Source organism: Pseudopipra pipra, chromosome 8 (genome assembly GCF_036250125.1).
Source record: "Pseudopipra pipra isolate bDixPip1 chromosome 8, bDixPip1.hap1, whole genome shotgun sequence".
NCBI lineage: Eukaryota > Metazoa > Chordata > Aves > Passeriformes > Pipridae > Pseudopipra > Pseudopipra pipra.
Window position 1 is genome coordinate 4,116,525 of NC_087556.1, and position 22,331 is coordinate 4,138,855.

General features: G+C 45.1%; 2 protein-coding genes and 1 long non-coding RNA gene across 5 annotated transcripts in view; 1 reads left to right on the forward strand and 2 right to left on the reverse strand.

Annotated features, from left to right (window-relative positions):
- Window positions 1-8,763, reverse strand: part of LOC135417790 (nucleolar RNA helicase 2-like) — a 14,072-nt gene extending 5,309 nt beyond the window's left edge. The window contains exons 1-10 of the mRNA XM_064662257.1: window positions 8,380-8,763; window positions 7,995-8,258; window positions 6,798-6,873; window positions 5,639-5,817; window positions 4,649-4,766; window positions 4,245-4,430; window positions 3,758-3,903; window positions 3,364-3,513; window positions 1,137-1,298; window positions 454-573 (exon numbers count right to left, since the gene is read on the reverse strand). Coding sequence (XP_064518327.1) covers window positions 454-573; window positions 1,137-1,298; window positions 3,364-3,513; window positions 3,758-3,903; window positions 4,245-4,430; window positions 4,649-4,766; window positions 5,639-5,817; window positions 6,798-6,873; window positions 7,995-8,258; window positions 8,380-8,748 — 1,770 coding nt within the window. The 5' untranslated portion in view covers window positions 8,749-8,763. The remainder of the gene's footprint in view (window positions 1-453; window positions 574-1,136; window positions 1,299-3,363; window positions 3,514-3,757; window positions 3,904-4,244; window positions 4,431-4,648; window positions 4,767-5,638; window positions 5,818-6,797; window positions 6,874-7,994; window positions 8,259-8,379) is intronic.
- A 1,161-nt stretch (window positions 8,764-9,924) lies between these two features.
- LOC135417791 (nucleolar RNA helicase 2-like) lies at window positions 9,925-21,441 on the reverse strand. Of its 2 annotated transcripts, none has more exons than XM_064662259.1 (15): window positions 21,282-21,441; window positions 20,578-20,844; window positions 19,851-19,926; window positions 18,988-19,166; window positions 17,367-17,484; window positions 16,327-16,512; window positions 15,643-15,788; window positions 14,840-14,989; window positions 14,168-14,329; window positions 13,340-13,459; window positions 12,461-12,534; window positions 12,108-12,267; window positions 11,682-11,816; window positions 11,249-11,293; window positions 9,925-10,519 (listed from the first exon to the last, which is right to left on the reverse strand). In XM_064662259.1, exons 1-15 carry the CDS (start codon window positions 21,384-21,386, stop codon window positions 10,301-10,303), a joined length of 2,142 nt encoding a protein of 713 aa, XP_064518329.1. In that variant the 5' UTR covers window positions 21,387-21,441; the 3' UTR covers window positions 9,925-10,300. The 2 variants fall into 2 exon arrangements, with proteins under 2 accessions (XP_064518329.1, XP_064518328.1); XM_064662258.1 differs by having other exon boundaries at window positions 20,578-20,847; window positions 21,282-21,440.
- Window positions 21,442-21,552: 111 nt separating this feature from the next.
- LOC135417796 (uncharacterized) overlaps window positions 21,553-22,331 on the forward strand; it is a 33,184-nt gene continuing 32,405 nt past the window's right edge. Inside the window, exon 1 of one of the 2 annotated variants that reach the window (XR_010432207.1) lies at window positions 21,553-22,197. This is a non-coding gene — a long non-coding RNA (uncharacterized LOC135417796). The remainder of the gene's footprint in view (window positions 22,198-22,331) is intronic. The other variant, XR_010432206.1, reaches the window with a different exon arrangement.

The window sequence follows — 22,331 nt, forward strand, 5'->3', positions numbered from 1 at the left end:
TTAAAGGTATTTTCAGCAGTCTACAATTCAATCCTACCTAAATCACATTACTGAGACCTCTACTTACTGTCTAGGAGATCAATATACTCTCTATTTAAGTTATTTCTAAAGTTAAAATAAAGCTTTTAAGTTCCTGGCTTTGTTTATCTGGAGCTACTTTACTCCAGTGTACATGCAAACTGTAATGCAATGGTCTCCTCCCTCATGCATTCCCAGCCTGCCTGCTGCCATCCACAGAGGACTGCCAACATGTGAAAACTCCTGAGACACAAGAACAGGTTGATATAAAAGCATTTACAAACACCAAACAGCAACATTTGAGGCCTACCAGCCCATGGGACATGAGTGCCATACTGGACTCACAAGCAGCCCATGGCTACAGAGTCTAAGAGTGGCAGGGTTCTTGTAGGAGCTGAAGAATTTCATTAAGCAGAGGTTTGAGGCAGAACTCACCGCTTTGTGCTCGACTTGTTTCAGAAGATCTTCTTCTCTTCTCTGAAACAAACAAATGCAGATGCCGGTCCGGCCAGCGCGGCCCGTCCGCCCAGAACGGTGGATGTAGGAATCAACATCCTTCAGAAATTCAGATCAACAGGAGAAAAGCTAATGTCATTCAACTTCGACATTTCAGATTAAATGCAAGCTAAATTCTAATTCAGAAGCCTAAGGAGTGATACATTGTGTTTATATCCAAACTTGTAACTACACATAAACCAACTAGGTTTGGGTACAATGCCCCACCCAAGTACGCTGCTCAGCTTTAACAAACACTAGCTTGTTAAACATTTTTATTTTATTAAAATAAAAAGCTCCATTGGAGTTTCAGAAGAAGAAAAAGACAGCAGGAGTATTTTATAATTGTAATGAAACTACACCACACTCAGAAGGCATTCAGAAAAGCTGAAACAATGTCAAAACCTATCTTACAGCTTTCCAGAGTAAACAAAACCCAACAGTTTTACTTTATTCAAAGCTCAAAATGCCAAAGTTTAACTAGGAAATTTTAGGCGTGGCATTTACAGAAAAATCCACTTCATTTGTGAACTGGAACATACTTCTGGTGAACCAGAAAAATAACCCACCATTCTGGCACCACAAAAAACCCTCAACAATTTTAATTTCCCCTAATGACTTACTTTTGGTGGTGAGCACTGTATAACAAGGTCAACCTCAGGAATATCCAAACCACGGGCAGCTACATTTGTTGCAATCAGAACTTCAAACACACCGGTTCTGAAGCCTTTTAATGTAACTTCTCTCTGTTGCTGTGGAATGTCTCCATGCAAGGACTGGGCATCCTGTCAGTGTAACAAACCATTCACAAAGCATTTAGAGGGGGAGTTTAGGCCATATTATCTACAGACATTTAATTACAAACCCCAAAACACTGTGTAGAGCAACAGAACATAATTACAGAGCTGATACCAAAAGAATATAAAGTATCTTACTTTGTGGCTTGATCTTTCTCTGGAACAATAACACTCCTAATTTTTCACTATGACGTGCCAAGGGGGCCAACCTCAGCTTTTACTTCCACGGGAACAATTGGAAGCAATGTTACTAAAGCAATGCTTGCCAAGAGGTAGCAAGAGACTTCTCTCTCTTGTGGTGGTGCTCCCTCCTCAGGTAGCACTAAGAGATGCTAACTAGGCCTCAGCCTTGAGAAACAGCACCTGGGCTGAGCTCCTCCAGAGCGCATCAGACACACTGTCTCAGCTCCCAGGAACTTGTACTGCCTAATGAGCTCCTGCTTTGTAATGAACAGCCTTGGAAACTTTATTTTTCTTGCCTGCAACACAACTCAAGTGGAACAACATTTTCGTTATTACTGACCTGAGTTGCAGCCAGGATGGAAAAGAACTATGACTAAACCCAGCTCTCTTGTGACCCCCAAGACTACTCTTGGAGGAGCAGCACCAAATGCTGGATCCTGTGCTGATGCCCTTGAGGCCCAGCCCTTCACATGTTGAGAAGATGCAAAGGCATTGGACCTGCTCCACTGAATTTGGGGGGAACTCCTTAAGCAGGTTCAATTCATAAGCAAGTTAGGCCTATGAGTGAGTTACTGTTGGGCTATAATAAACTCTGTGTGAATCTTTTGTTAAACTGTTTAAATTAAGCTATTGTTTAAGTGCTGTTAAAACCTTTAGGCCTAAACCACTGGTCACCTCCAGGGCTGTTTGGCAAAGGGATCCACTCTGAACCTTGTGACTCAAGGGGAGTGTCTCCTTTAATCCTTTTTATCCTTACCCTTTTTTTCACCCCCAACGTCCACACAGATTATTTTTAGTTTCTCTTCATTTCAGATTGATTGATTTTAGTCCTATTTTTCTCTGTGTGCTTTAACCATCCACTAGGTTGTAGAGTGAACCCTATCAAGACAATGGACTTTGTCACACTTTAACATCGAACCTGCTTTTGCCAATGATGCTTCAAGCCACCTAAAACACACATTCATGACATCCCCTGTCTGGGAAGCCATCTCAAAAACCCATAGAAGCTTAAGTGAACTTTTCAGGGCATTCCCAAACTCTACAGGTGATCTGGACAGCCTCCACTTTTAATGGCAGAGGAAACAGACTGGAGTTTGACAAGGAGAAAGGGGAAAGCAACAAGCTCAGAATTCAAATGAGTAGCATGCTAAAGCAGAACTCACCAGTGTAAGAAAAAACATGTCACACATTGACTCAAGAACAAAGTGATTGGATTTACTGTGAAAGCAGCAGGGCCAACAGGCAAAAATTGTTGCTGCAAGTTTTTAATGTGGATGGTATGTGACATTTATCTAATACTGGGTAAACCATGTATTCTCACCACTGCTCTTTCTCCATAAATCAGTATTTAGTATCTAATGGGATTTTCTCTGAAAAATATGCAGCACTTTCCCCCACACTTAAAAAAAGCAAGGAGAGAAGACCTGCTCAAAACACCTGGGTTCTGAACAAACTATCGATGGACCTTCCAAGGGCAACAAGACATTCCATTCTACCATTTTAGCTGGATTTTCCTAATGACTGTTCAAAGAATAAATGCCATTAAGATATGGGAATCCAGAAAGCACACTAACGTAGGATGGGATCTGTGCACTACACTAGCTTCTGTTTACTACAACTGTCTCCAGCTTATTCAGCATAAGCTGCACATTTCCTATTGATTGTGTCCTGCATGATTTTAAAGCCAAAGGAATAATTTCATAATCATAGCCAAGAGAATACTTTAACTGCAAAGCTTTACCTTTACAAACAGCTTTATAAGTCTTAAAACCACCACCCACAGAAACAAGTCATCCACACAGTTCAACCTCCTATTTATTTCAGGGCATCCGACCCTTGAACATCCGAACCTCCGCTCCCCGTTCAGTACCTGTTTGAGCGAGGCATTCATGGCCAGCTCATTTGCCTCCTTCTTGGTCTCACAGAAGACAATGGTCCGCCCACGGCTGCCACTGTAGACCTGGATGATGTCCCCAAGGACTCCTGCTCTCTGAGAGGACCGACATTGGATTGCCAAGTGCTGTTTGGGAAGGAAACGTGACCACCACCCGTGTTAAATCTCAGTCAGGCACAGGAACCAAGAAAAAATTTTTTTAAGCTTGCAAACACTACTGCCCCCACATGAAAGCTTTGCTTACAAAAATCTGTATGTCAATCATGTGAAAAGTCATTCCACACCCACATTCGTAAAGTCAATGCACAACCCATTTCATTGAGGCCACTTGCTCTCAGGACCTGCACTGCTCTGCAGCACAATCACCCACCTCCACAGTTGTGGCTGTCCTTTGGGTCTTCTTTCCAATCAGGTCAATCTGTTCATACTCATCTTTCATGTACTTTTTTGCTACATCATAAACCCACCGCGGACAAGTCGCAGAAAACAGCAGTGTCTGAGGGTTGTTCTCAGAGCCTGGAAGGAAAGGCCATTGATTTCAGACACAGATCCTGACACTTGAGAACTGATAGAAAAGCAACAGTTGCTCTCAAATGGACAGGTTTCTATGTGCACTAAGTCAGCAACAAGAAAACTTAAAAGCAAGGAAATTATTTTAAGTATCCTTTAGACAGCAAAGGCAAAGACTTCAGACATCTGTCACCTTGCTTTGAACCTTTTCCAATTCTACCTTGCCCTTTTCTGAGGATTGATACTAGCATTGCACAAAGAATTCAAGTTGGGGGTGCAACAGCAGTTTTTTAAAGTAGCATAACTGTGTTTTCTACATTGTCCCCTCTCCTGATCTCAGAATTTACCTTTTTTATAAGCAAATCCTAAGATTTCTTCCACTTGTTCAGCAAAGCCCATGTCTAACATGTGATCTACTTCATCCAAAACAACGTGCTTCACGCTGGAAAGTTCCAGCTTGCTATTCTGGACGTGGTCTTTGATCCGCCCAGGAGTTCCCACTAGAATATCAATGCCACTTCTAAGGAGATCAACTGGAAGACAGGAAAACAAGGACAGTGTCAGACTGCTAAAAGACAACATGGTAAAAAGTCAGCAGTACACAGTAACACTTGTGCTTCCTTTGAAAGCAATGCCACTTGAGTTCCCAACTGAGGTGAAAGTCTAAGGGGGGGAAATGTAGAGTTTTATTCATGGAATGCATTTGGAGAAAGTCGACTCCAATCCAGCAGTAATTCCAGAGGTTACTCACGCTGTTCTTTATATGGAGTTCCTCCATAAAAACAAGCAACTGACAGTTTCCTTGTGAGATTCTTGAAGTCTCTGGCTACCTGAGTAGCCAGTTCCCTGGTTGGAACAAGAACCAGCACCTGCAGGGAGTGAAAAAGAAACAAAAATGCAGCTGTACTTGGGAGAGGGTGTAGGATGAAAAAAGGGTTTACTTTGTGTCAAACAGCTTGTACTACCACTTTTATTCTACACTTGTTGCAGAGGTGCCCACAGCTTCCCACCATCCCAGCAATATTCCCTGCATCCTGGAGCCTGCCAAGACAGCCTCAGAGGCAATAAGAGGAAATGAGGCAAAGCATTGCAAGATAACTGAGATGTAGAACAGCAATACTTTTTTTTTCTTAAGTTAGAGCCAGATAAGACACTTCAGTAACATTACCAAGGGCAATGAAGGTGCAGCTCAGCATTAAGGGGTAAGAGCAGTTACTAAATCTGGACTAGTAAGATTTCAACAGACACACAGCATGATGCACTCTAGCCATATATCCGCCCTCCCCACCTGCCTGCCTTCCTCAGGTATCTACCCTTCCCCCAACATTTTAAGAATGAACTGATAAAGTGCTGATTTTATCTCTTTAAATCCTTCAGAAAGTAAGAATTTAAAATTTACACTGCCTTTGAAGTTAATAAAACAGAAGGATGAAAGAGGTGACAAGTCTGCACACTATTACAATTTCTGCAGTCTAATGATACACTGCATTTGCATGGGAATAGGATATCTGATCACTGGCACCTGGTTACCAATTCCATCTCTGGAATTGCATCTGTTGAGCCTCCACACATGGGGGGAAGGGAGGAGGAAACCCCAAAAGCCTTCCATTATCACCATGGAATTTATAGTGAGAAACAACCTCAGTGAACTGAGGCAGAAATCCCAAAAGCAATAGTAAAACTGCTTTCAAAACCTGCCATGCTCTCAGGTTTTGGTGTTAACCCTTAGGTGGTAAGTTACTTTGGGTGCACGGCCTCTTCTCCCATCCTGTGAGACACTCTGGAGTTTTTCAATCAGTGGAAGAGCAAAGGAAAGGGTTTTCCCAGTTCCCGTTCGAGCTTGAGCAATGACGTCTTTGCCATCATATATGGGCTGGAAAGTCTTCGCTTGCACAGGGAACAGGTATTTTACACCTCGAGCTGCAAGATAATTGAAAGAGACTTCACTAAAAGCTGAACAAACAATTAGAAGCCCTCAAAAACAGCCCAAATATATAGGGCACATCATGTCAAATCCTGTACACAACAGAAGATGTGACTTAGAAAAAAAACACTATCTTTATATTTTATTCCTGCTCTAGATCAAAAGGTATGCCACTCCCAAACACAGAGCTGAGTATCCACAATGAAATACAGCCTTCTTTGAAATATGTGGTGTAAGACAACAGGAGAGAAAGGAAAATAAACCCAACACATTTTGTCTGATACAGTCCAAGATTTTGTGGTAGCTCAGTTTTGAAGGGTGGGGAGTAGGTGAGGGTGTTTGTTCCAAAACATTCCAAAACTTCAAAGAGATTTTGCACAAAATTAAACAATACATCCAGGAGAAACTTTTGAGCAAGGAAAACGTAAAGGAACATGGAGAATTTTTGTCTGAGGAACAAGAATTGCACAGCTTCCCAACACAGAGGACAAGAATCCTACAGCAATTACAAAACTAATTGAGAAGAGATGTGAAAACGCCCAAAAGCATGAGAATAATCACAGACAACCTGTTCACAGGAGGCAAATAGTCTTCGCACACAAAACTCCATCAAGCTTATTTAAGAAGCAATATTTTAGAGAGCACACAGAAGAAGAGAAGTAAAGATACACAGTAAGTAGAATGATGCTGACAAGAAAAGAAACCCTGTCTCTGAAATGTAGATCAAGGAATAATCACTGCATAGAATAAGAAATTCACCTTAGGGCACTTCAAAATGAACAAAACAGAAACTTTTTGCCTACTAAAAACAGTAGATTTTTTTCAGTCTACGGTGACTGCTCATAAGCATATTCTTACCACATAATAAATTTAAGATGATTTAGAACAATCTACCCTTGGGTTTCTATTTATGCAGGTAACAGAGTGCAATTCTGAGCAAACATTCACAGAAACATCTTTTACCCCGTTAACTAACCTGTGAGAAGGTTGATAGTGTTTTGGGAGAGAGGGAAATTAGAGAAGGCGCCTTCCTTTGCTTCTTCTGTCAGCTCCTAACAGGATTTAAAAAAAAAATCTATTAGCCCTCAGAGATAAGCACATAACATTCCCTACATAGGCACTACATAGGTGCTTTTACCACCACAATTTCACCATCTACCTCCTTCCTGTTTAAAGAAAAAGAAAACCCTTTTGATGCAGGTACCCGTGCATATATGCACAGCAAATCAGGAAAGGCAAACTATTTGTTAAAAGTCTTAACTTAGGGTCCACTGAAACCATTAGAAAACTGTTTTCCACAACAAAACATACTTGGTGTCACAGTTCAGTGTGCAAAGCAGAAACTTCCTTTTCAAAGACACCTAGTCAGTATAACATGCAAAGAGCTTTGAACTTTAAACACCACAAAATACTTAAAGCTCACAATTTAGCTTTTACTTCAAAGATCCATTGTTATACCCAATGCACAAAAAGCACAAAATCCGTTGATTCATGTTCCCACCTGAAACACAAAACTACCCACAGAAGGCTCTACACAGGGCAAGGCAACCAGCAGGGCCCCCTTGCACGTATCTGTGAGACCACAGATGAAATAGGAATTAACGAGGATAACCGCGCCTTCCCCTACAGGACACCTCGCCAAATACTTCTTCAGAAGTCCTGCCAGCAGAGAAAGTGCCATCACAGCACAAAGCACGCTTCTGGGATGGTGACTGCCCGTGCTGCAGGGAGAAACCTTTATGCTGCGAGACACAGAACAAGCTGCGACACGAAGAAGAGGAACACATGGAAACTGCTCGCTGCTATCCAGCCTCCTGCACTGCAGGACACGCTGCTCCAAAGGCTCGGCATCCACCGCGAGGGGGAAAGCACGTGGAGAGCCAGTTCCCACGTGTAGGTGCATGTGCTGCTGCGCCTCACTCAGCCCCGCGGGAACAGGCGGGATGCTGGGCGGGATGCTGGGCAGGATGCTGGGCAGGATGCTGGGCAGGATGCTGGGCACTCCCGATGCGTGGAACAGCGAAATAAGCTGCCTAGGACAGCTGCCTTGCGCTCCCACAGCCCTCGCAGCTCAAGTCTCCACACAGCGACCAGTATATGCTATTAAGCCCACTAACTACCAGCAGGACACTAATTAATCAAGACCAGGGCCCTGCTGCCAGAGCATTCCTACCTCGGCGTCGCTGTCCTGCTCTCCGCCGGCCCTGCCCTGGGCAGCCGGGGCTGTCCCGCTGTCGCTCGCAGTGGGGGAAGATTCCAGGGCGTGCTGTGCGACGTCGCTCTCTCCCACCAAACCGCTGCTGTTCTCCTTGATTTTCTTCGTCTTCTTGGGCAGGGGCGGCTCAAGGTCGCCATTCCCCAGCCCGCTCTCCTCGGGCTGCGCCTGCTCGCCCTCGGCCTTACCGCGCCGCTTCACCTTCCTCTCCGCGCCCTCGTCCTGCCGCGGGAAAGCCGCCGTTACCCGGAGGAACCCGGTCCCGCCCGCCCCGAGTTGACACCAAGCCCCCTCGAAGCCCGCACAAAATGGCCGCCCCCGCGGCCGCACGTGGTGCTCCCACCTTGGCCTTCCTGCGGCGGCCGCGGCGCAGCGGCTCGGCGGCAGCAGGCGCCTGCGGCTCGGCGGGGCTGTGCTCGGGCTCGGCGGCGGGCATGGCTGGTGGCTGCTCCCCGGGCAGGTGCGCGGCGGCCGCACCGCTCCCGCTGCCGCTCTCGGCTCGGCGGCCCCAGGACGCGCGCCCCGCCCCGGCGCGCAGGAAGTGAGGAGGGCGGGCCGGGCCGCGGGGCAGCGCGGCCGCCAGAAGCACCAGCGGGGCCGACCCGGCTCCGCACAGCCAGCGGAGCCGCCCAGCGCCGCTGCCCGCCGGGGCCGCCGCCGCCCGCGCCGCCGGGAGCCCGAGCCGCGCCGCCCGGCCCCACACGGCCCCCATGCAGCCGCCGCACCGCCCCGGACCGCCCCTTCCGCCGCGCCGGCCCCTTCCGCCCGCTCCCGCGCCACCGCGGTGCCCGCGTGGGGCTCTTTACAGATCTCCCCTCACAGTACGCCTTCATGGGATCTCCCTCACCGATCTCCCCTCACAGTAAACCCTCATAGGATCTCCCTCACCGATCTCCCCTCACAGTACACCCTCATGGGATCTCCCTCACCGATCTCCCCTCACAGTAAACCCTCATGGGACCTCCCTCACGGATCTCCCCTCACGGTACCCGCCCATGGAGTTCCCCTCACGGATCTCCGCTTGTCGCCCACAAAACCGCGTTCTTTCCCCGGTGTGCAGCAAGCCGATACGGACACACACTGATTCTCTGTTTCGGAGCTGCCCAAGCCCGGGTGCTCCGTGGGATCCCACAAGTCGAGAACGACTACCGGGCTTTCCACGCCATTATTAACACACAGAAATTCAGCCAGTAACTTTCCAAGCACAGCCCGTCTATTAGAAATGGTTAGTAATTTCCGCACCAGTAACGTAATCCCAGTCAACTTCTCGACATGCTCAGGGGAAGGGTCTGCAACTGGGCAGGGTCTTTTTGACTTGTGGGCATGAATTTTAGTATTATAATGACCATAATTCAGCTATAGGGTACATGGACCCTGAGTATTTTGCCAAGTTAGCAATGTAGACATAGGCGAACATCTTCATTTACATCATCCCTAAAGCTTGTCAGTTCCAGGATGACCTTGAATAAGGGATGCTAACTGCTATCTTCCACTGATTAGGTCTCCTTTTTTGCTGGTTAGGTTTGAAAATATACGAAGATATCACATCAAAGAACATCCTGACTTACGACAATCTTGACATATTCCACATTTTGCAACACTCGCACAGGGACATCTCATGGATCTCTCTTACAGGGCTCCCCTCACAAGGCTCCCCCTCACGCTTTGGAATCTGTCTTTCCTGCCCACAGTTGTATAAGCAGTCACAATTTGGGACAGAAACTAAAAAAAAAATAATTTTAGGGAAAGAAGAGCTTCATTCTGATTCCACCAAAAAAAAAAAAAAACCTGGACTCATCTTCAAGGGGCTCCTGCTGCCACGCTCCCAAGTCCAGCACCTACCTGCATCTCCATTTGCAAAACAATGCTTCAAATATGCAACAGAATATGAAGTTGTAAAATAATATTTAATTTTATCAGAAAATGTACAGGTTTGAGCAGCAATTAAGATCTATATATTATACAGTGAACCAGGATACAGTTTTGAATGCAATAGACATATTCTGGAAAAACTCAAATAGCAATATGAGAAACAATATGAGAAACAAAGGAAACATTTCTTTTTTTCTTGTGGGCTTTTTGGGGGATTTTTGTTTTGGGGTTCTTTTTTAAATGAACAGAATCTTATTTATGAACAAAGTAGTACTGACAAAAAAAAGTACTTTAATGAAATATTTTCCCCGGTGGTACAAACACACAGAAACTGCCTAGTGTAATGTAATATATAAAATACTTCAGTCCTGTTTTTTTCTGGATTGTTGAAGTTAATGTTCAAATGCTCTGCTGAAGCTTCGTTTCTGGCCTCTGCCCCTGAATCTGTTTCTACCCGAGCCACCACGCCGCCCATTCCTGGAGCTCGAGAAGCTTCGGCCATTTCCTCCTCCTCCTCCTCCTCCTCCTCCTCCTCCTCGTGAGGATTCCACTAACTCCGGTAATTCAGTCGCCACACACAAACGCCAATGTTTTGAATCTTCCCATTTTGCCTATCAAAATAAAGTCGGACATAGCAAGTTAAATTCTAGGAACGCCAATACAGGGTATGTGATAATTGTTAGGCTTGCTCAACTGAAAAGGTAAAATTCTGACCCAATATATGGAATTCGAGCTTCTAACTGAAGTGGCCAATACTGGTTTCAAAATTTTAAGCCTTCAATTGTTAAGAACACCACTATAATTATTACTGATTACAAATCCACAGCCTCCCCTCACTCAGTTACCCTCTAATCCAGAGCAAAACATTGCTTTAGGAGTGAATGAATACTAGGCCATGAGGGTATAGAGATGCACTACCAGAGAAACACCTGAAGCAAAGATAGGAAGTCTAGGGAATTTTGGCATGAGAATACTAATTCTGCCAAGCGAAAACCTGGAATTCACTTTTCTGTGGAGAGAACTCTGGGTGAAAATGGGGGCAGGGAACAGAAAAAAAGGGGAACAAAGCTTGCTGCTGATGAATCCAGTAGCAGTGACAAGGGGTGGAGTCTTCACATCACCTCTTTACTCAGTGTAAAAGTCTCAAGCCACAGGGGAATGCCTTAGGTAAAGGCATTCAGAAAAAAACACCGTATGCTTGTTCTGTTCCTAAATTCCTTCAAGCCATCCCTTCTGCCACTAAAAAAGGCAGGATACAGGTTACATTATGTTTTCAGTCTAACCCAGTCCAGCCAGTCTCATCTACAGTCTGCTGTACCCAGAAATTGCAATGAATGTACCTCTATTTCTTTTCGGTCTGCTGCAGGAACGTCAAAGCACACACCCTAAAAAGAAAGAATAATTTTAATGGATACAAGTCAAGCCTTTTAAAATGACTGCAACTAAAAACCATAGAACCTACAAATCTACACCTGACAGCCAGGCACTATCAGAACTGTATGTCCTAAGAAATCCTATTCTGCTTTGTCATTCAGTTAGCACACACCTCATACCTTTTAGCTGTCCTGCTCTCCCCACAGCCATGCATTATCCTACCTCTTTAGCACAGCAGCAGAGCCCCAGGTCCTAATACAACAGACCGAGGCCCAGCAGTTCTGTCCTTACCAACAGTGCTTGGAATATGGAAAAACACCAAATACCTCCCCTGACCATTGCTGAGAAAGGCCTGCAACAAGCAGAGCCCAGTATCAGAGACACGAACCAAAAACTTACCATTTTTCCCTTGAGGAAACACATTCTGTTCACCTTCCGATCGACATCGTCACCCAGCACTTCTCGCAGCCTTCGCCACGCGTAGCTCATGTTGTTTATTTCTTCAGAGCAGCGTAGGATCATTGTAACAAAGCCCTAAATAGAAACGGGGCATGTCCCATTCCGTCAGAGGAATCAGTTTCAGCACATCTATAACACACCAGAGACCTGCCGATCTACATTTAAGCGCCAAATAGATACTGTTACAGGGACGTATCTCTACAGCCGCTATATTGTTGCTTTAACAAAATCAGTAGTTCCCAGTGGCTCAAGTCTAGTGCTCAAACGAAATCTAGGGAGACCAATAATTCTCTCTTTAGACAACACAGAGGTGTGTTGTTTTTCTCCAGGTCCAAGGCAGACATTAAGCCATACACCCTTCCTTACCGCATCCGAGTTCAGCAGCGAGCGCTGCTCGATGGAAGTAGCGCCCGAAATATGGGCCAGAGCTGCAGCCAGAGCGTTAACTGGTCCCTTTTCTTTTATCAGCAACTGAGCAGATTCTCTGAAATACTCAATAGCTGTCTGAGGAACAGAATCCAGGCACCTAAGTAATTAAAGCAAAAAAATTAAAAAACGTATACACTAATATTCACTGAGCTCTGGAAGAGAAGAAAAACAGTAGTCCAAGACTTTAATAGTGATCAGAAAGTTCAGAGAGACAGCAAAGAGCAACCCAAACAGCCCTTCTGAACGAGGAAGGCAGGAGGATACAGCAGGACTCGAGTTCCCAAACACACCTCATGGCATCTTTGCTGGAAGCCTTTATTATGTCTGTTGCAGTAGGAACACCAACACGCTTGAATGTAATGCCCTGAAATTTAAAAGGCAAAATACAAATTAAAATTGCAGACCATAAGTAAGTCAGTTCTAAAGAAGCAATATTGAATTCCAACAAAACAAGCATTTAAGCCTATCATTTTTCTTCTTATTTTCACCTTTTAACTCCCAGTTTTTCCGAGTGAAAATTGCAAGGTTAAGGTTACACATGAACGGGTAACACTTAAAAAGGCTTTTATGTACCAGGTCAATTCAAATGATTCAGTGACCTTAAACTGAAATAAACAGCGTGCATTTTGGCAGAGTCCTGGGAAAAAAAAGTCCTACAAATTCTAAATTATTACTTTTAGTCTGATTGATTCGGATTTAATACAAGTTATTTAATACAAGAGCCTTAGTGTAAATGTGAGTCTGCATTTTAAGTGACAACAATAAACAATGTCATCCCAACTGAACACTTAATTGGCAAGAAAACTACCATATGGAATAGTGCACGAAGTGCAAAAATGCAAGTAACACTTCCCAGTAAAGCTGCACATATGCACATCACTGATCAGATCACAACCAGGATGAACACTATACTGTTAGTCCTGTGAGCTTTTCCTCACTTCCACGGGGACAACCTCACTGGCGTTTGCAGAAAAAGCGTGGGCACGTGCAGAGCTCTCCCTGCTCCACAGCAGCTGACAGTGCACCCACACTCCCCAAGGCACCCGAACCTCCACTGGGTGCCTCTGGAGCTGCATTCTGTAACTGAGCTACTGCACAAAACATTACACTTTAACACGCCACCCTTAACACATCAGAGCGCTCACAGACAGAAGGAAACTGTACTGTACCGCTTTTTGTTCCACGTGTCTCAGCTGGTACTCTTCCTTTCGCTGGTAAAAACAGATGCAGATCCCAGTGCGCCCAGCTCGACCCGTGCGCCCGGAACGATGGATATAGGACTCCACATCCTTCAGAACAGACAGCCCTGTGAGTCACCTAATTCACTCTCATTTAATCAACTCATTGCACCCACCCAACTTGTAGAAGCTATTGTAGTTTAAGACTGAGCAATGCACAGTAACTGCATTAAGAGAATTAAATAACAGTTTCACTAATGTCAAGTGAATATGCTTTCCCATAATCCTCTAAAAAAGATGGTTTGAAAGCCAGAGCCATGAGCATGGATCAACTCGTTTATCCATCACCACACACTTGGAGCGTGTGTACCTCTACAACCATCCCACTCACCCTTTTGGCATCAACGTGAGCATGGTTACTGTGATATTAATAGCAAATCCACTGAAACATTGTTTCTTTTAAACACTTAATTTAAGCCAATGTTCTCACTGTTGGGGTCCCTTCCTCATATACACCCCTACTTAGTGATAATTCTTCCCGCTGCTTCCAGACTTGCAATCACTACATCCAGCCTTGAAGGGAGTGGCTTTGAACAGCCTCCTAAAAAGGCATTTTAAGGAGACCATCTTTAAACATGCTGGAGACTGACAGACTCTCAAAAATTCCTGTAAGAAACTATTTCTACCTACTAGGGACATTTCTCACCCTTATATGCAATGCTGACAAATTATGTGGGCAATATCATCAGCTGACAGCATGTACTATTTGATAATGGCATTACAAATTATGACAACACACCCAACATAACAGTCTCCTACCTTTGGTGGTGAGCTTTGTACAACCAGGTCAACTTCAGGGATATCTAAACCACGGGCAGCTACATTGGTTGCAACCAGAACTTTAAATGAACCATTTCTAAAACCTTTCAGCGTGATCTCTCTTTGCTTCTGAGGAATGTCACCATGCAACGACTGGCAATCCTGAAAAACAATATTATTTTAAAACTGTACCAAAATCCAAGACAGTGCTCCATTTTATGGTCAGTTTTGGATACAACACCTTGGTATTTGATAAGTACTTTATGGCAAGATACAGAAGAACTGAATTACCAGAATTTATATTTAAGAGTCTGACAATATTTACGCAGTAATTCTTATTCATATCCCTCAAAGGCCCTTAACAACAGCAGGAAAACAGAATTGCAATATGTGTCTTATCTCCACGTCTAATTTCTGTGACATAGGAAAGAAACTATGCCCTAACTTGCCATCCACACCATCTATGCAAGGCTTGGCTGTCTCAAAATAGTAACTTACAATTTTTGTTTAATGTCAGAGAGAAAGACTAAAATCCCATCTGACCACCTGCAAAAGCCTGCCTTATCCACTCTGAAACTCTCTTTAAAACCTACTCAGCATAGGTCTGCTATCAACATAGGGCTGATCAACATCTCTGACAGGTTTTGTTACTTAATACAGATGATGAAATACCTGTTTGATGGAAGCATTCAGAGCCAGTTCATTTGCTTCCTTTTTGGTCTCACAGAACACAATGGTCCTCCCGTGGCTGCCACTGTAGACCTGGATGACATCCCCAATAACTGCAGCTCTCTGAGACCAGTGACACTCTATTGCCAAATGCTGTGGAGAAGAATTTCAGTGCTTAGCTTATGTAAAAACATAAGAGTCTTTTAAAATACATTTGAAACTGTAAAATACAGAAATGGTAAAGAGTTATACAGTTTCCTGATGGGGAAATGTGCTAACTCATGTTCCTGGAACATGCAAAATTCACAGGGCTCTTATGTCCACAACAACTAGTCTAATGGTCAGTAAAATAACTACAGTAAGAGGAAATCAGGCACATATGGATAGTATTCCTTGCTATGGAATTTACTGCACAGCCAACAAGGGCCTACTGAGATGGAGTACTACAGGAAGTTTGAAAAAAAAAAATCTCCTGTATACAGAATAGCTCAAATCAACTGTGATGTCTACAGTGATTTAGAAGAGCCAGGTTGATGTCTGTGCCTTTTGCTTCCCACTCGGATAAATCCAGATACAGAACCGACAACCAAATCCTCACCGCATGTGAGAGTGTATATGGTTACCGGATGCTGGGAGAAGAGAGGCATATCCTAAACCTAGAAACACCTGACTAGGCAGTAATGTGCCTTATGCTTAAAAACAGGTGCTCAAAACAACTTCCAATATCATTCTGATGATGCACCTTCTGAAGCATAAAAAAATGAGGTAAAAGCCTGAAAACATTCCATGTTAGACAGATTACTCACTTCTACTGTTGTAGCAGCCTTTTGGGTTCTTTTCCCAATAAGGTCAACCTGTTCATATCTAGATTTCATGTATTTCTTGGCCACATCATACACCCAGTGTGGGCAAGTTGCAGAAAACAGCAGTGTCTGGGGATTGTCTTCAGAATCTTAAAAAAAAACAGAACAATGTTTCACAAACTTCATACATTTTGTCTCACAGATGCACACAAGTTGATTACATGGGTGATTAAAAACCCAAGTTTAAATGTCAGTACATAAAATAAAGAAGGCAGTTCAGTTCTTTAAATTCACGCATTATCGACATTCTGGAGAAAAAACACTCTAGGAAGTCCAAATGTTTTCCAGATTAGGAAAAAGTTACTATGACCAAAAAATCCAGTCTGTTTTCAAGCAGTGTAAAAGGTGAAAAGCTAATTCGTTTTAATTAGAAGAAGTCCAAGCACAACTTAAAGATAGATGTCAAAGACAGTTATTTACAAGCCCCAGGTACTGGACTTCAAGCTTTGCAAAGGTTCTGTGAATGATTCCCACTTTCACATTTCTTCCTCATGAACTGCATTAACATATAATGTTCCGTCATTTCTAAACAAAGCCACCTTACCACTTTCACAAAAATACACCTGAATTTTAGCAAACTAAATTATTACTAGTACTTTCTACTATTTGTTTAAATATTGAGATTACCCTTCTTGTATGCAACTCGTAAAATGTCTTCCACTTGCTCAGCAAACCCCATGTCCAGCATCTGGTCAACTTCATCAAGCACAACGTGTTTCACCTTGGTAAGGTCCAGTTTGCCATTCTGAAGATGGTCTTTGATACGACCAGGTGTCCCAACCAAAATGTCAATGCCACTTCTCATGAGATCAACTGGTAAACAGGAAAGAGGAGAGGAGCCAGCAGTGAACCAGGGAGCACTCTGCACATTAGCAACACATGGTAGCTAACAATGAAACACCTTCTTAAACCATTCCTAGGTGCTCTCCTTAAAAATATGGGAACAAATGAACAGGAAGAGAAAATCCGGCAAGAAAAGCTAAGGTAGAAAATCTACTGCTCTTCCTGAATGAAAAAAAAAATCACCTACCTTCCCTCTCCCCATGATTTAAAGAGTAGCAAACAATGAGTGTCTTTTAATATTCTTTAGAAATAGTTCACTCTTCCCACATTGTCTACCTTAATTGGAAACTTTTAAGAAATTTACTTATTTAACTATCCAAATTACTAAACTCGGCTCCTTCCTGAGGTTCTGTAGTAGAAAAAAAATTCATCCCTAACATCCCAAGATATAACACAAGGAAAGAGCTTATTCTCATTCCTTGTTTACAACCACCAAGACAGTAAATTACGCCGTCACAACAACTCCTTCTCCACTTTACAAATCCTCTAGATATTCCTTATCACATGACAAACCACATACCCACTCACAGCTCTAAGACCAAACATTTTTTAAAGAAAATGTGTTTACAAGACCCTAAACCCAGATTATACACACAGTATAATCTCTTTCACTTTAATTTGAGGTACATGAGCAGATAAGCAACACCAAGAATATAACTGATAGCCAGAGCTATTTATCTCCATAAGATGCATTTTGAGCTACTGAATTCCCCATTAATAGTCTCCAGCTCTTGAGCTAAAAGTGTGTGCTTGGAAAGATCCAAATGCATTTCTTAAATGTCAGTCAATCAACATTTCAATTATTTGTCCTAAGTGTCACTTACTTTGTCCATTATATGGAGTTCCTCCATAAAAACAAGCTACTGTCAGCTTCCTTGTGATGTCCTTGAAGTCTTTGGCAACCTGATTTGCCAGCTCTCTTGTTGGACAAAGAACTAGAACCTACATAGAAGAAAGACAAATAGATGTTCTCTCAGCATGGCTTCTGCCAAGAAATCACTAGACTTCTAATCATCGATTTAGACCTGACCATTTACAAAATTAAAATAAAAAAATCTAGTTTAAATAGTCACTTAAGCAAAGGTTGGAGAAACACGCTGCTTGAGCCTCATGTAACATCATTAAACTCCTTCAAAACATACTCATTTGGGACAGGCTAACTTCTTTTTGAATTGGGTAGGAGATACTTAAATCTTACTTAAGTTTAGCTCCTGAACAGATCAGGAGCTACAAGCCTCCCTCTACAAGGCTGCTGTTTGAGTACAAGACTGAAGGATCTGGGTAATACAAGGCTTTTACACCCACTCAGTAATGACCCACAGTCCTGTGAGAAGATGTAAGGAAGAGCCATCACCTGTCCCTTGGCTTCCCTGTGACTCAGGAAATCGTGTTCCACCTGCAGAGCTGTGTTCAGTGCTAAAACACATCCCTGCAGAAGCACCCAAGGAATTTTCCTCTCTCCAGTACACAGGCTTCACTGCAGGCATGTAACTAATTCAGCTTAACATGAGATGGAAGTACTGCTCTCAAACCTGGCATCAGTGGCTTCACAAAAGGAACCTTAAAATCTTTATCCCGGTAATTCTTTCAAAATTCAAACCCATTACCAAAAAAGCAAATAGCGTATTATGGTAGAGTGAGGCCTGAAATCTTTTTGAAGGCTCCCTGAAAGCTTTCCTTTCCTTAAAGGACTGCCAAATCTAGGGACAGCATTCTCAGTCAGCCAGCCAACATGGGCAGACACATCTAAAACTGCTAGTACTACTTTTGGAATGTACCTCAGGTAATCTATGAGAAGGGTGACAAGATGAAATGAACTGATAGAAATTATTAATGGGGACACCATGAGCCTTGGCCTGTCTCGTTTAGGAGGCATCGTAAGAGTTCAGAGAAAAACCACACGTGGTTTTTAAACCACACTGGCAGAATGCAGACAGATCATAACAAATCTGCATTCTCTAGAGCAGAAGCTTCAACATTTGGTGGTGGTCCTTGTGAAAACTAAGTCTGTTTTTAAAACCACCCACTGTTTACATGTTTAAAAAAAAAGCCTGTTTAAGTAGACAGCTTTTATCAAGCTGTCAAGTTACCATTAGTAACTAATCTATTCCTAATCTGGGAGAAAAACAAGCACTCAGTAACCTGTGGCCCTGTGGGGTGACTGAACAAAACTGCAGAGGAACACGTGGCACACCTGTGGTTTCGGTCTCCCTGTGGCAGAACAAGGAACTGACAAGTGGGTAGAGCTGTCGTGCTCTGCACTGAGCAGAGGCTGTGAGGCAGTACAGGGCACAGGCAAAGCCCAGTGAACACAGATTTCAAACAACCTTTAATGTGGGTTGGCTTATCCCTGCACAAACCTGAAGAACTTCCCCAGTGGGTTAAAATCTGAATCACTGGGACGCAGGACAAAGCAAAACGAGCATTCTACCTCGGCACAGTTACCTTGGGTGGACGGCCTCTTCTTCTTTCCTGGGACTCTCCCTGAAGCTTTTCAATTAAGGGAATGGCAAAAGAGAATGTTTTTCCTGTTCCAGTTCGTGCCTGAGCAATGACATCTTTGCCAGAATACACTGGGTTGAAGGTCTTCACTTGCACAGGAAACAGGTACGTCACTCCTCGAGCTGTGACAATTGCAAAGATTTCCTTAATATGATCATTTTACAGGTGTTCTTTCATACTCTTCAGTGGAAGTTATTCCAATCAGCATTTCCATCAACTCTACACTAAGTCAGGATTATATCATCACCTCCACCGATTTATTTATTACAGGGGTCATCTGCAAAGTGCCCTGGGTCTGTCCATTTTATTCTACTTCATATCACCACACACAGTACCAGCTGGGACAGATGAAATTATCAGCCTTTATGGGAGACTTTGAGGACTGTGCCTTTATTTTTGTAATAGTCCCCAGCTATCCATGAAAACCTCTTCGTTTCAAATCTCAAAACCTCTTCTATTCTTCTCTTAATTCATACTAAGTCATGTACAACCTAACATCAAAGATTCTAAATATAACTGGTTTTCCTTTATTCACAACAACATAACCTTTAATTGAAAAATTCTCACACATCACTAATTTTTTCCCCTTAGCTTATGTCATTTAGAATTCTACTGTAAAGGCTGAGCTGGGCAACACTGCAAACAGGAAAGTCTGTGTTCCAAGGTGTACGTAGAGCAGGCAATTCCTGTGTCCTGCACAGTGCCCCTGCTTGCATATGCACGAGAAGAGCACACCTCAGAGATCACTGGTCCAGAATGTTGGGCATAAAAACACATGACAGAGATCACTGAGGTTCTTTTTTTACCTTGAAGAAGCTGGACAGTTTCTTTGGAAATAGAAAAATTGGAGAAAGCCCCCTCTTTCTGTTCGCCAGTCAGCTCCTGTTGGGTAAACAATAATTTGGGTAAGATTCCACATGAGTATCACGTGACTGTCAGTAAATCCAAGGTAACAGCACAGGCACTGGTGTCACACACTTCAGTGACAGCATCACAGCTAAAGGGCCTTCTTTGATTTACCATCATATCTTGAAGTTGGGCAAAGTTAGCAAGCAATCTGTAAGTGGAGACTGTTTCATATCTAACAGCATAGTAAATGCAAAACACCCAAACCAAAACTCTGAAAACTCTGAATTAGAATGGCAGAATATCCTTAGTTGGAAGGCACCCACAAGGATCACCAAGTGCAACTCCTGGCTCTGCAGAGAACACCCCAACACTCATATCTAACGATGCTGAATCATATCAAAGCTCCATCTCACTGCAACCTGTCTGTCCGCCAAAGCTGACAGACTGCTGAAGTGAGGAAACTCTGGTGCACTGATCTGGAACTTCAGGACTTTCTTAACTCAAAATTTTTGCAAATAATCAACGGAATGGACAATTCAAGAAGCTTTAAAGCCTGATAATTTACAGCACTTTCAGCTGATTGGGGGGGGGAGAAGGGATAACCCATTCTAAATCTGGCCTTGTTGCAAGACAGGAGTTTAAAGCTGCACACACCACTTAACTAAACCCAATCGCTGGCTTTACCTGCTCCTGCTCACTCTCGCTCTCGCTCTCACTTGACGTCTCACTAGAACTGCTCTGCCGGCTCTTGCGGGAGGATTTGCTGCTTAAGGAAGACAATTTCGGTTTCTCCAGGCTTTCTTCTCTCGCATGACCGTTCTGTTTACTGACACTCTTCGACTTCTTGACTTTCGGGGTATAAACAGCCTCATCCGATTCCTCGCTTTCATCTGTCGGAGCCTTCCCCCTCTGAAACTTGTCCCGGCGTTTAGATTTCTTCTCTTTCTTCTCCTTCTGGCAAGGCACAGAGCAAATGAAAACACGCGCTCGTGGATCCAAGGACAGGGAACAGGGAAGAGGGCGCGGAACAGTTAAACCTTGGAGCACACGTTCTAGTTACTGCCGAGGGGGGGAACAGGTAGAGGGCAACAGCCCCCGCCCGCCGCCGAGCAGAGGCGCGTTCCCCCCACGAGGTGCCCGGGCCCCGGCGCTCGGGGGAAGCGCTCCGTGGGCTCCCGCCGGGCCCAGCACGTGCGGCGGGGCCGCGGCCTGGCCCGCCAGCGCACGTGGCGCCCGGCCCCGGCCCGGCCCGCGGCCCCGCCGTGCCTCCCGCGCCCGGCCCACGGCACGGGCGGTGCGGGGCGGCCGCGGCCCGAGGCCAGGCCCGCCGGGCACCGGCCCCAGCGTGCGGTCGCGGCCGGGCCGCTCCCGGAGCCCTTCCCCGGTACCTTGTGCCGCCGGCGACCGCTCTCCAGGGCCGCCTCCGTGTCCATGGAGCAGTCGGAGCCCGACTCGGCCCCGCTGCCGCTGCCGCACCGCGTGGCCTCGGGCATCGCCGCCGCTCCGCCACGCCGCGCTCCGCACCCGCCGCGCGCCAGCCGCGCCTCACGCTCCGAGCGGCCGCCGCGCCCACAGCCAATCGCCGACCGATCCGGCGGAGCGGGGGCGGGGCCTGTCCGCCCGACAGCCAATCGCCCGCGGTCCCCTCGGCGGGACCACAATTCCCGGCGTGCCCCGGGGGACAACGGGCAGACTCCAAGCCCCGGCGGCCCCCGCGCGGCCTGAGGGCGCGGCCGCCATGACGGGCCGCCATGAGGACTCGGCCCGGCTCCTGCGGTCCTCCCAGCGCCGCCTCCCAGACCCCGCCCGCAACCACAGCTCCGCCAGCTTTACAACCCCGTGACTTTTAGTTTCCGTAACTGTCGCAGACCAGTGTTCGGTAGCGAAGAGCCTAACGTAGGGAACTGCAGAATGACCAAATGCCTCTAAGACTTAAAAGGACCACACGCCTGTGGTGATCAGCAGCATGAGCTGATGATGACCAGACCACAGTCTCGTCGTACCTACAGGGAAAAATCGGGTTTAAGAAGTCAAAATGAGTCTTACGAGCTGTGGAGGGATCCTGCCGGCCGCCAGGGTGTCGATTTCTCAAGGAAAGAGGTGTTCGGGAGCAGAGCAGGGCTTCTCCCAAAGCAATGACAGTGACCTGCCCTGTCGTCTCCTGCACCAGCACGTTTTCATTTGAAAAGACCAAATCCTGCTTGCCAGATACAAACACACCAAGTAGATCGAGGAGCACAGCTGAGAGCTCTGCAGGATGCAGTGAGAGAACCTTGGGATGGCAGCAATTTTTGTAGTAACCAGGTGCGTGTCTAGTTCGTTTGCTTTGCACACTTAAGGGAAGATGAAGTGTGCTCTCATTCCTGTGCCACAAGTAGGAAACCCATTCCAGAATTATAGTGTAAAACAGCCCTGTCCAACTGCAGTTCCTACTAGAG

Excerpts from the sequence above, each read along its gene's own strand:
- LOC135417791 (XM_064662258.1), bottom strand. The coding sequence starts at position 21,386 with ATGCCCGAGGCCACGCGGTGCGGCAGCGGCAGCGGGGCCGAGTCGGGC. Across the intron at positions 16,513-17,366 it reads AACTCCATATAATGGACAAA|TTGATCTCATGAGAAGTGGC; the intron begins GTAAGTGACACT and ends CCTGTTTACCAG. Across the intron at positions 14,990-15,642 it reads AGGCTGCTACAACAGTAGAA|CATTTGGCAATAGAGTGTCA; the intron begins GTGAGTAATCTG and ends TCTTCTCCACAG.